The following is a 12,658-nucleotide window of genomic DNA, read 5'->3' as shown; positions in this document are numbered from 1 at the left end:
ATCTGATTGCTTACTGCCTCAGGGAATGGGGAGGGGAGGGAGGAAAAGAGGGATAAAATTTGGAACTCAAAACTATAGATAAAATGTTTATTATTAAGAAAAAAATGTCTAACTCATAAAAAAACTTTAAATAAAAATTGTTTATTTAAAAAAATTATCAGAGCAGCTGGGTGGCACAGTGGATGGAGCACCAGCCCTAGAGTCAGGAGGGTCTGAGTTCAGGTCTGGCCTCAGACACTTGCTGGCTGTGTGACCCTGGGTAGGTCACTTGACCCCAAATGCCTCACCAAAAAAAAAAATTATAAGGAAAGCAGAAAACTGGGAAAGAATTTTTGCAACAAGTTTCTCTGATAAAGGCCTCATTTCTCAAATATCGAGAGAACTACATCAAATTTATAAAAATACAAGTCATTCCCCAATTGATAAATGGTCAAATGTTATGAACAGGCAGTTTTCAGACAAAGAAATCAAAGATGTCTATAATCATATTGTGAGGAATATCACTCCTCCAATAACTTCTGGAACTCAGTGTTGGTGATGTGTCAAAGGCTCATTTATTGTCATTTTCGCGAAAATGGGCCACTCTTTGTCCAGCTGGTGAGTGACCACAAAATGGAGGCTCATAGGCCTTTTTATTTCCTGGTCCCTAACATGAATGGCCCATCCCCTTTTTCACCATTATTTCAATTACTCAAAGGTTACAATCTACGCTCAAAAACTAGCTAATCAGAAGGCAGTATTTCTTAGCCAATGGGGGAGGTGATACAGGGACAATTCTTCACGTTCCTCCTTATATTGACACAGCTCAAGAGTAGACCTAATTTCAACCAGCCCAGGGTTTCCCTGAATCATGTGATTTTGTTTGCCTGAGGGTGGTGGGGAGGGGAAAAAGCCAACCCTTTTCTTCAAAACAGGTCTGGATTGAGAGGAGGACCAATTCCCATTTCCTCACACATATAAAAAATGCTCTTGTTATGGGCCCTGGGCACCCCCAGAAATTCTCTGGAGCATATCAAAGAAACCTTCTCCTAGAGAAACGAATCCAAAGGACAGACACACCCTAAAGAGATAAGTGGAGCCCCCCACCCTTCATTCTAGTCTCCTTCAACCCCTTGGGAGATAAGATTAGGTGTGGCTGCTTCCTTTGTGTCCTGGGGAGAAATGGCTAGAGAGATCTGCAGCCACCCCTCACCCGACTCCTCCAACCACCACCAGTGGGGGATGTTCCTCCCTCACTAAGGGAACTTTCCACAGTCAGGTGGTCACCCCCATCAGTTCTCTATAAAAGTACCTGGGGGCAGCTAGGTGGGGCAATGGATAAAGCACTGGCCCTGGACTCAGGAGTACCTGAGTTTAAATCCAGCTTCAGACACGACACTAGCTGTGTGACCCTGGGCAAGTCACTTAACTCCCATTGCCCCACAAAAACAAACAAACAAAAAAAGTAACTGCCTGTCTCCTGCTTGAGAATCAGTCCAATGATTTCTCTCTTGATTTCCCTTCCCTTCCCCAGCTCCTAAATAAATTACTATCTTATTCTAATTGCTTTTGTGTGCAAGAGGGTATAATTCTTTAAAGAGGAATTCTTTAAAGAGGAATTCCTAAGGACCCCAAATCCCCTACCCTATTTTCCCCACATCATAACTGGTGCCCAACGTGGGGTGCCAAAATGATATGGAGGGAAAGCACGTGGGTCCTTAGGATTCCTCTGTAAAGAGATATCAAACATGAAGCCAGCAGGCTATAGGCAGCCCATGACTCTCCCAATCGTAGACTGAAGAAGGAACCAGACTAAAACTTAATCGAGAGGGGCGGCTAGGGGGTACAGTGGATAGAGCACCAGCCCTGGATTCAGGAGGACCTGAATTCAAATCTGTCCTCAGACACTTGACACTAGCTATGGGACCCTGGGCAAGTCACTTAACCCCAATTGCCTCACACACACACACACACACACACACACACACACACACACACACACACAAAGAGATAATTTTATTAGTTGGTTTTACTTAATTTTATGAGGTAGGGTCTAGAGACAGGATATATTAGGAAATGAGTGTGGTGCTTAAATATACATATACCTATACCTATACCTATACCTATATACACACATCCATACATATATTGATATATGATATGTTAACAATGCATATTACATATATGTACATGCACATTTATGGGGTATATAAACATACACACATACATTAATGGATTATATAGTGTGTACATGTTACATATAACGTGCATGTGTTTACATAGATGATATGTGTGTGTGTGTAATATACATATATAGTGTCTGTATATACACACCCATGTGTATGAGTAATAGGATGGATTGACCAATGAGCACATGATGTTGTGAAAAGGAAGGGCCAGGCTCTTTACTTGAGAGACTATGTAGGTATTATGTAACTTTCCCGTCAGCTCACTGTGTGGTGAAGAAAAGACATTTTGGTTGGCTGCTGAATTGGAACTGAGAATTCATACAAAAGGTCCCAATGGAGAAACTTGGGGTTTCTTACTTCCTGTTGTCCAGGTATACAAATGGCTTTCTGAGCCCCAGAGGGCTCAGTGAAGTGGTGCTTTTCCCCTTCCACCCTACCCCCAACCAGGCCAGCCTGTGAGCAGCACATAGCAATCCTCTGTCTGGGATGGAGCCATCTCCTGTTTGTGGTTAGGTTTGTTGGTTTGTTTGTTTGGTTTTGGTTTTGGTTTGGTTTTTTTTGGTAAAAGGCCTTAAGGTATTATGAGAGGTGGGGCAGCTAGGTGGCGCAGTGGATTGAGCACTGGCCCTGGAGTCAGGAGAACCTGAGTTCAAATCTGACCTCAGACACTTAACATTTACTAGCTGTGTGACCCTGGGCAAGTCACTTAACCCCAATTGCCTCACCAAAAAAAAAAAAAAGTATTATGAGAAGTATGAAGAGGTAATAGATATCCAGTGGCTGAACCTTGATTAAGAGAGAGCTTTGAGTACCTACCTGAGCCAGGCTAGCAGGGAATCCACAGATAAACCAAGACACCAGGCCCTTCAAGCAAGAATGTGCTATGCCACATACAGAAGTCACCTTGGTCGGGGTAAATGCTTTATAAGCCAGTCTCCCCATGTAACGATTGGAATGACGCCACCTGCTGGAGACTTAACTGTAGATGAGTTCTGCCCATGAAGCGAAGGTCTTTGAGGGCAAGACAGGAGTCAGGAAGTGCGCGGGCTAGTGGGAGGAGGAAGGAAGAGACTGGCGCTCAGTCTCGCTCTCTTTCCTTTGGACGCTGGCGGAGAGGAAGGGAGCTAGAAATGTGCTCTCCCTTTATAGATAGGAATCTAGGCCCTTTTTCTCTCTCTTTACCAAAATTTATTCTTTCCTTAATAAATGCTTAAAAGTCTAACTCTTGCTAAAAGCTTATAATTTATTGGCGACCACTCATTAGATATTTTAGACAGTTTAGCTAGAATTTTAACCCCTTAACACAGGGACCAAGATTGTAGAGGAGAAAGTGTTTTCCCTTGGATTTTACTATATTTTTTTGGTATCCATCCCTTTGTAAGGTAATTGATGCTAATTGTAAATTGACACAGGATAAATCAATGGTTAAATTGATAGTGGAGGTATTGATGACAATGAAGAGCAATTAATTAGTGATCAATATTGAGGAGAGAATGTCCAGTAGGGTTAAAGAGTGCAGCCTGTAGGGCGGCTAGGTGGTGCAGTGGAAATAAAGCACCGGCCCTGGAGTCAGGAGTACCTGAGTTCAAATCCGGCCTCAGACACTTAACACCTAGCTGTGTGACCCTGGGCAAGTCACTTAACCAATTGCCTCACTAAAAAAAAAAAAAAAGTCTAAAAAAAAAAAAAGAGTGCAGCCTGGAGAGGAATGAGGACATGTATGACCTGGGCATTCTCTTTAAAATGGAGGTTCTGGGAGGAACCAGTTAATTAGAAGGAAAAGACTGCAGTGACAAGAAGGTATTTCCAATGTGTGAAGTCCAAGGTGAAGCAGCTTCTGGGGCATTGGGGGGGAAAGTTTGGGAGAGCCACAAATAAAGCCTGGAGAGGAATGATGACATAACTCCAGCAGAAACAGTATCTTGCACATAGTAGGTGTTCCATGAATAGCTGTCAAATGAATATAAAATGTAAAGTATCATATATAAAATATTTTATAAAAATATAAAAGCCTAGGGCTTTAAACAAAAAAGGTTAGAAGAAAAAGAAAGCTATTCACATAAATCTAGGAACTCTGGTAACAGTGAGCATTACAGATACTACACAGAAATAATATCAAAAAAGGACCAGTTATTCATAAGAGACAATAGCCAAGAATAAATCATAGCTCAGATTTCTATATATAAATTCACCATGTATAGGTGAACAGGGTAAACTACAGATCCTAATCCAGGAAGGCAAATGACTAAGATTTGGTATGACAGGATTTAAGATTAGGCTTCTGGGAGAATGTCCTTCTTTCAGAAAGAACAGCAAGGATAAAAGAGGAGAGTGGTAACAAGTATCATTGTGAGGGGACAGCTAGGTGGCACAGTGGATAGAGTACCCGGCCCGGATTCAGGAGGACCTAAATTCAAATCCCTCCTCAGACACAGACAGTCACTTACTAGCTGTGTGACTCTGGGCAAGTCACTTAACCTAACTTGCCTCACACACACACAAAAAGTATAATTGTGTATTAAGAGCAAAGCCAGAAAGTAAATAGAAGAATCTTGATGAGAACATTTGAGTGAAGATCAACAGAGCAAGAAAGTCAATTCAATAAGCATAAAGTAGGTGTCTAGTATGTGCTAGGTACTGTGCTAAGATGATGTGTGATACAGAGATAGGTTTAAAAAACAACAACAACTACTCTCTGATCTCAAGATGCTTACAGTCTCAGGGGGTCCACAACACGCAAACACATATAGAAGCCAGCTATATACAGAATGAATTGAAGATAATCTGAAAGATAAAATGCTAAGATTAAGAGGACTGGAAGGTTTTCTTGCAGGAGAAAGGACTTTAGTTGAGACTTAAAGGAACACAAAAAAACCAGGAAGTGGAGAAAGAAAAGCAATAGTAACATGGGAGTAAGCTACAAAACACCAAGACAGAAGGAAGCCATTAGCTGAGGAATGTGGGAAACAGACTACCAACTTGTTATGGAACCATGATGTAACAAGATAGAAGGACTTCAACTATGTAGATTTCAAAACATCCCTATCTGTCCAAAGCAAAGCAGATGATGATTTTTTTTGTATTAATGATAATTTTATCCTTCAAAAGTTAGAGGAAGTGACAAAGAAACTACTTTTCTAGGACCTTACTCTGCCTAACAAGGAGGAATTTGTTGCTTGAAGTAGAAGCAAGGGAGACTCTATAATTCGAGTCACTACTCCATAATTTTGTTTATAATTAGAAGAGAAGAAAACCAGGTATGTCTGCTGTGTATCATAAATTTAAAGGGTAGGTTTCAACAATTTTTAAGCAGAAAGTGTCCCAACAAGGAGGAAAACGGGGAAGCTTTCTAAAAAAATATATGATGTGGATGAATTGGGAGCTTGTCAAACAGCTCAAATGTTTAAGAATAATAAAAACAGTGATAATGGCTAACATTTCTATAGTGTCTACTATGTGCCAGGCACTACAAAGTGCAGTGGATAGATCACCAGGTCTAGAGTCAGGAAGACCTAAGTACAAATCTGGCCTCAGCCACTTACTAGCTGTCTTACCCATTCAAGTCACTTAACCTCTGTTTGATTGAGTTTCTTCATCTGCAAAATGGGGATAATTATAATGACCTCTACCTAACCACCCACCCCCAGTGGAAGCGGTTGTTATAAAGATCAAGTGAAGATATAATTGTAAAGTGCTTAACACAGTGTTTGGCACATGGTAAGGACTATAGAACTGTTGACCTGTTATTAATTTTTTGAATTTTCACAACAACTCTGGAGGTCAGTAGCATTATTTCTCCCATTTTTACAGATTAAAACGACATGTACAAGACAATAACTCGGAGATATTGTAGGTTTTCGGTTCCCATGACCACGGGCAATAAAGTGAAATTTCAAATAAAGTGAGTCACATGAAGTTTTTATGGTTATTCTAATGCATATATACGTTGTTTTTGTACTACACAGTAGTCTATTAACCGTGTGATAGTTTTATGTCTAAAAAATGGTATATTAATTAAAAAATACTATGATAGAAGGCTAGAAAAGGCTAAGCATCATCTGAGCCTTCAGTAAGTCATAAGATTTTTGCTGGTGAAGGGTCTTGCCTTGATGTTGATGGCTGCTGACTGAGAAGGGTAGTGGTTTCTGACAGTTGAGGTGGCTAGGGTAATTTCTTAAAATAAGTTAAAGATGAAATTTGCTGCATTAACTCTTCCTTTCACTTGAACACTTAGAGGCCATTGTAGGGTTATTAATTGGCCTAATTTCAATATTGTCATGTTTCAGGGAATAGGGAAACCCAACAGAGAGGGGGAGAGAGATCAGAAAGGCTGGTTGGTGGAGCAGAACACACATAATATTTATGGATTGTTTTCCATGGGGAATGGTTTGTGTCACCTCCAAAATAATTACAATAGTAACATCAAAGATCACTGATCGGGGCAGCTAGATGGCACAGTGGATAAAGCTCCGGCCCTGGATTCAGGAGGACCTGAGTTCAAATCCGGCCTCAGACTCTCTTGACACTTACTAGCTGTGTGACCCTGGGCAAGTCACTTAACCCTCACTGCCCTGCAAAAAAAAAAACCCAAAATAAAAAAAATATATCACTAATCACATCACCAGAACAGCTATAAAAATCACACAAAAAAAATTTGAAATATTGCAAGAATTACTGAAATGCGACACAGACATGATGTGACCATATGTTGTTGGAATAATGAAGCCTATACACTTGCTTGACGTAGGATTGCATAAACCTTCCATTTGCAAAAAGCACCAATAAGCAAAGCACAATAAAATAAGGTATGCCTGGATAGTAAATGGAAGTAAAGGGAAATTTTAAAAGGATGAATGCAAAAGCATAGTTTGGTCTTGCACAAGTTGTGTTAGAAGCACTGTTGTCAAAACTAATGGAGGCTGACGATGAAGGCTGAGGGGCAGCAAAAGAAGGGGAGGAAACTAGCTTCTTAGATGCACTGGACGAAAGAAAAGGATCAAAGAAGAAACTTTGGGTAGATGGAAGAGTGAAAGGTTGAGCTGTTCAATTCTTTCTGGACTTGCTTCTTTTTTTTCTGCCAAAGAGAACGAACTTGGTCTAGGAAGGACAGAACAACAACAACAACAACAATAACAACAAAAAGAGTTACTAGGGGATATAAACCCAAGTAAGAGTGCACATGGTAGGACAACATCACTCCTGTTATCTATGAGTTCAAGTCATCAGGCTCAGACACTTTAGAGTAAAGCTTCTTAAATTGCAGGCAACTGAATGTGGTAGATGCAAACAATTTGGCAGTAAGTGTTTGATTTGTATACCTATTTTAGATACCTGCGGTTGCATAAAAATTTCTTGGGTGAAAAGGGGTCACAAGTGGAAAAAGTTTAAGAAGCCCTGGTCTAATTCACTGAAAGAACTGGCAAAAGTAATCACTGAGGGGCAGCTAGGTGGCGCAGTGGATAGAGCACCGGCCCTGGAGTCAGGAGTACCTGGGTTCAAATCCAGCCTCAGACACTTAACACTTACTAGCTGTGTGACCCTGGGCAAGTCACTCCAATTGCCTCACTAAAAAAAAAAAAAAGTAATCACTGAGCCACTGTCAGTTAGCTTTCAAATGATTATTGAGATTGGGAGCATTGCCACAAGGAGGAATAAAGGCAGATACTGGCCCAGTTTTAAAAAGGAAGGAAGGAAGAAAGAAAGAAACAAAGAAAGAAACAAAGAAAGAAAATTATAGTCTTCTAACTAGTTCAGTGCATTTCACATCAATTCCTGCCAAATTTCTAGAACATATTATTAAAGGGATGGTTTGTTAACATGTAGAAAGGGAAACAGTGATCACTAAAAGTGAGTAGCATCTAGACTCACCTCATTTCCTTTACTCATAAACTAATTAGATTGGTTAGTCAATGAAATGCATAGATACAGTATAATTCAATTCCAGTAATGCGTTTGATAAAGTTTCTTATGCTTTTGTCTTAGTACTGGGTTTAAATTATTTCAGTAGTCTGATAATTGAAGTATGGCTGGTTTTATAGCATGAGCTTTATTTAAGGATACATAGAGAAATTAGTAGGGCAACTAGGTGGCCCAATGGATAGAGCACTGGGCCTGGAATCAGGAAAACCTGAGTTCAAATATGGTCTCAGACACTTACCAGCTGTGTGACCCTGGTCAAGTCATGTCACCCTGCTTACTTCAGTTTCCTCATCTGTAAAATATCTGGAGAAGGAAATGGCAAACCACTCTAGTGTCTTTGCAAAGAAAACTCCAAATGGGGTCATGAAGAGTCAGATGCATTATTGTTTTTTGTCCTTCTTTTCTTGAAGAGGACCATGACACCAGGGTGGTGTCATGATTTGCACTAAAGTGGATTTAAGTGAGGGAGGACTGTGCAAGGTCACCAACCTCACTTTCTCCTCCAGTGGCAAGATATACATCAGGATGACTGGAGATGGCCCCAAATGTTTAAGACAATTGGGGTTGGGGGCAGCTAGGTGGTGCAGTGGATAAAGCACTGGCCCTGGATTCAGGAGTACCTGAGTTCAAATCCGGCCTCAGACACTTGACACTAGCTGTGTGACCCTGGGCAAGTCACTTAATTCCCATTCCCCCCCCCCAAAAAAAAGACAATTGGGGTTAAGTGACTTACCCAAGGGTTGCACAGCTAAGTAAGTGTCTGAGATGAGATTTGAACTCATGTCTTCCCAACTTCTGGGCTCTAGCTACCGTGCTACCTAGCTGCCCCTCTAAACAACTGAACTACTGAACAACAGAGAAGTTGTTAGTTTAACTACTAACTAAGGCAGTTAATGTATCCTTGTACAAATCAGTTAACCTCTTAGCTTCTGTTTCTTTATTGGTATGACGGAAATAATAATAGTACTTACTTTACAGGGTTGTTATGAGGATTATAGAATGAGATAATACTTCTAAAAAGCTTTGCAAATCTTAAAGTGTCATATAAGTGTTAGCTATTATATCATCATCATCAGTAGTAGCAGTAATAGTAGTAATAGTAGTAGTACTAGTACTAGTAACCTCTAGATAGCCCTAAGTAGCTATAGCTTTTCTGCATGTTTCCTCTTGCTCTAGAAATGTCCCAAACTCTAGGGATTTTTGAATGATGCCAAGAGCCTGCTTCACAAAGGATAGGATGCCATTAGAGCTAAGTGTAGTTAAAGGGCATTGTTTAAGATGGATGGGGGGTGGCTAGGTGGCACAGTGGATAAAGCACCGGCCCTGAATTCAGGAGTACCTGAGTTCAAATCTGGCCTCACTTGACACTTACTAGCTGTGTGACACTGGGCAAGTCACTTAACCCTATTGCCCCGCAAAAAAAAATAATAATAATAAATAAGATGGGATGGGAAAGTTGTAACTGGATTGGAACTCTGGACCAAAGATCTCTTACACAGAGTGTTGAACTCCACTAAACTTGATGCAGGTAGTGTTTATCTCACAAAGTATTTCTTTACCTTGGGGTCAAGTATTAGACATGTTTCCAAGCTTGGGTAATAATGTGGGTTGGGAGATTCCTGCAGTTGCTCTTGATGTGAACATATTTCCACAATAGCTATCCTTGAAGATAAGATGGAGAGTTATTGAGCTAGGGGAGCTGTCCTTGGCCCTGTGCTATTTAACATTTTTATTGAATGATTCAAATGAAGTCATCAGAGGCATCTTTGTCAAAATCAATGATGACACAAAGCTGAGAGGGGCAGCTAATAAGTTGGGTGACAAAATTATCTCAGTAGACGAAAATCCAAAATTATCTCAGTAGACAAATGATGAGCAGAACCAAATAAGATGAAATTTAATAGGGAAAAAGAGAAACTTCTAGATCGCTGCAAGCAGTCAACTTCATAAGGATGAGAGAGAAATGGCTAGATAGAAATTCCTGTGAATATAATCTTGTGCATATGAAAGCGAACTGATGAAAGCTCAAGATCAGTCAAACAATGTGACAAGCCAGTCAAGAAAGGGAATAATACTCTCCTGGGATGCATTAAGTGAGGGATAGTGTTCAGAACAAGGGAGATGATAGTCCTGTGGTCCTCTGCCTTGATCAGAATACATCTAGTGTCAGTCCATCAGTCAAAGAGCATTTATTTTGCATCTACTATGTGCCAGGCATGGTTTTAAACACTAGGAATACAAAGGCAAAAGACAGACCCTGCCCTCATGGAGCTTACAATCTAATGGAGGAGACAACATGCAAATATACAAATGATATAGACAGGATAAATTAGAGATAATCAACAGAGGGAAGGCGCTAACATTAAGGGGGATTGAGAAAGTGGGAGGGGGCAGCTAGGTGGCACAGTGGATAAAGCACCGTCCCTGGATTCAGGAGGACCTGAATTCAAATCCGACCTCAGACACTTGACACTTACTAGCTGTGTGACCCTGGGCAAGTCACTTAACCCTCATTGTCCCACAAAATCAAACAAAAATAAAAAAGGGGGAAAGGACCCAAATATACAAAAATATTTATAGCAGCTCTTTTTCTGGCTTTTTGTGGCAAAGAATTGGAAATTGAGGGATGCCCATCAATTGGGGAATGGCTATACAAGTTGTGGTAAATGAATGCAATGAAAGACTATTGTGCCGTAAGAAATGATGAGCAGAATAGCCCAGGATAATGGATTTGGAGGTGGGGTAGGACTTAACCCTGGTGTTCAAGGGAGTACTTGAAGGGCTGTCAGGTAATCTGAGGGTTAACTTTGTTCTGCTCTGCCCAAGATGGTAGAACGAGGAGCAATGGGAGCCAGGATGGAGGCATAGTTAGAGAAGCTATAAGAATGGCTTGCCAGGCTGGCTAGGTGGCGCAGTGGATAAAGCACCGGCCCTGGATTCAGGAGTACCTGAATTCAAATCCGGCCTCAGACACTTGACACTTACTAGCTGTGTGACCCTGGGCAAGTCACTTAACCCCCATTGCCCTGCAAAAAAAAACAAAAACAAAAAAAACAATAATTACTTTGGGGCAGCTAGGTGGCACAGTGGATAGAGCCCTAGCCCTGGAGTCAGGAGTACCTGAGTTCAAATCTGGCCTCAGACACTTAACACTTACTAGCTGTGTGACCCTGGGCAAGTCACTTAACCCCAATTGCCTCACTAAAAAAAAAAAAAAAAGAATGGGTTGCCAGTGAGTTCCCCATCACAGGACAGGTGCAAGCAGAGGAACACTGATCAGGCGTTTTATAGGAGACTTTCTTGTGCAGGTGTGGGTTGGACTAGATGTCTTTTCACGTTCCTTCCTGCTCCTCTGATCAGCTAAAGCTCAGCTTCTTAAACTGTGGGGTCAGGTAACTGAATGTGGGGGGTTGTGAAAAATCTGGAAGCAGTCAAAGGTTATGTATACCTATTTTATGTACCTACATACCCAGGGTTGCGGAAGAATTTCTCAGGAGAAAAGGGTTTGCGAGTGGAAAAAGTTTAAGAAGCCCTGGTCTTAAGGAATGAACAAAGGAGTAAGCAAGAGCTAAAGGCCGAGGCCTGGTAAGAAACAAAAGAACTAGGAGGAAGGAAAACAAGACTTTTGTTGTTGTTGTTGTTTTTGTTTTTAGTGAGGCAATTGGGGTTAAGTGACTTGCCCAGGGTCACACAGCTAGTAAGTGTTAAGTGTCTGAGGCCAGATTTGAACTCAGGTACTCCTGACTCCAGGGCCGGTGTTCTATCCACTGCGCCACCTAGCTGCCCTGCGCCACCTAGCTGCCCCCAAAACAAGACTTTTAATGGAAACTTTAATAAAAATAGAAAAAACTGTGGCAAGAACTGATAGCTATGGGGGATGATGATAAGATGTTAATTACCTCTGATCACATGGCAAACTGACAATTCTTAGACAGTATTAAAGACAAACATGGGCCAGAAAAAAGGGGGAAGCAAATTTAGAAATGTCTTTCATGATTTTTTTTTTTTTTTTTAGTGAGGCAACTGGGGTTAAGTGACTTGCCCAGGGTCACACAGCTAGTAAGTGTTAAGTGTCTGAGGCCAGATTTGAACCCAGGTACTCCTGACTCCAGGGCTGGTGCTCTATCCACTGCGCCACCTAGCTGCCCTGTGTCTTTCATGATTTAAGGGATAAATAGTGGAATTATGGTTTGAATCAATTCAACAAATGTTTATTAGGAGCTGGGAATACAAAGATTAAAAAAAAAGTAATTCAGTGTCTTACTTATCACTTCCCTTGTGACAAGGCAGTGTTCATTGGAAAGACCACTGGCTCTGGTGTCAGTTTGGGTTCAAATCTTGTTTCTGATGCTTACTAGCTGTATGACCTAGGGCAAGTCACTTAACCTTCCTGGGCCTCAGTTTCCTCAGTCTGTAAAAGGAGAGGAGAGGGAGGAGTCTGAGCTTTCTTCTAGGTTGAAATCTATGATTGCCTAACAATGCTTACATTGTAGGTAAGGTGGGGAATTCAACCTGCATTCAGAGAAATAAATAAATAGAAAGTAGGAAAGGATGAGGGCAAAAGAAGAAAA

General features: G+C 41.1%; 1 protein-coding gene across 1 annotated transcript in view; it reads left to right on the top strand.

Annotated features, from left to right (window-relative positions):
- The first annotated feature begins 574 nt into the window (after positions 1-574).
- The window catches only part of LOC122748135 (40S ribosomal protein S11-like), a 31,189-nt gene continuing 19,105 nt past the window's right edge, over positions 575-12,658 (top strand). Inside the window, exon 1 of the mRNA XM_043993836.1 lies at positions 575-597. Coding sequence (XP_043849771.1) covers positions 575-597 — 23 coding nt within the window. The remainder of the gene's footprint in view (positions 598-12,658) is intronic.

Source organism: Dromiciops gliroides, chromosome 3, assembly GCF_019393635.1.
Source record: "Dromiciops gliroides isolate mDroGli1 chromosome 3, mDroGli1.pri, whole genome shotgun sequence".
Classification (NCBI taxonomy): Eukaryota; Metazoa; Chordata; class Mammalia; order Microbiotheria; family Microbiotheriidae; genus Dromiciops; species Dromiciops gliroides.
Note: the sequence above shows the minus strand (reverse complement) of the source record. Positions and strands in the feature narration are given on the sequence as shown.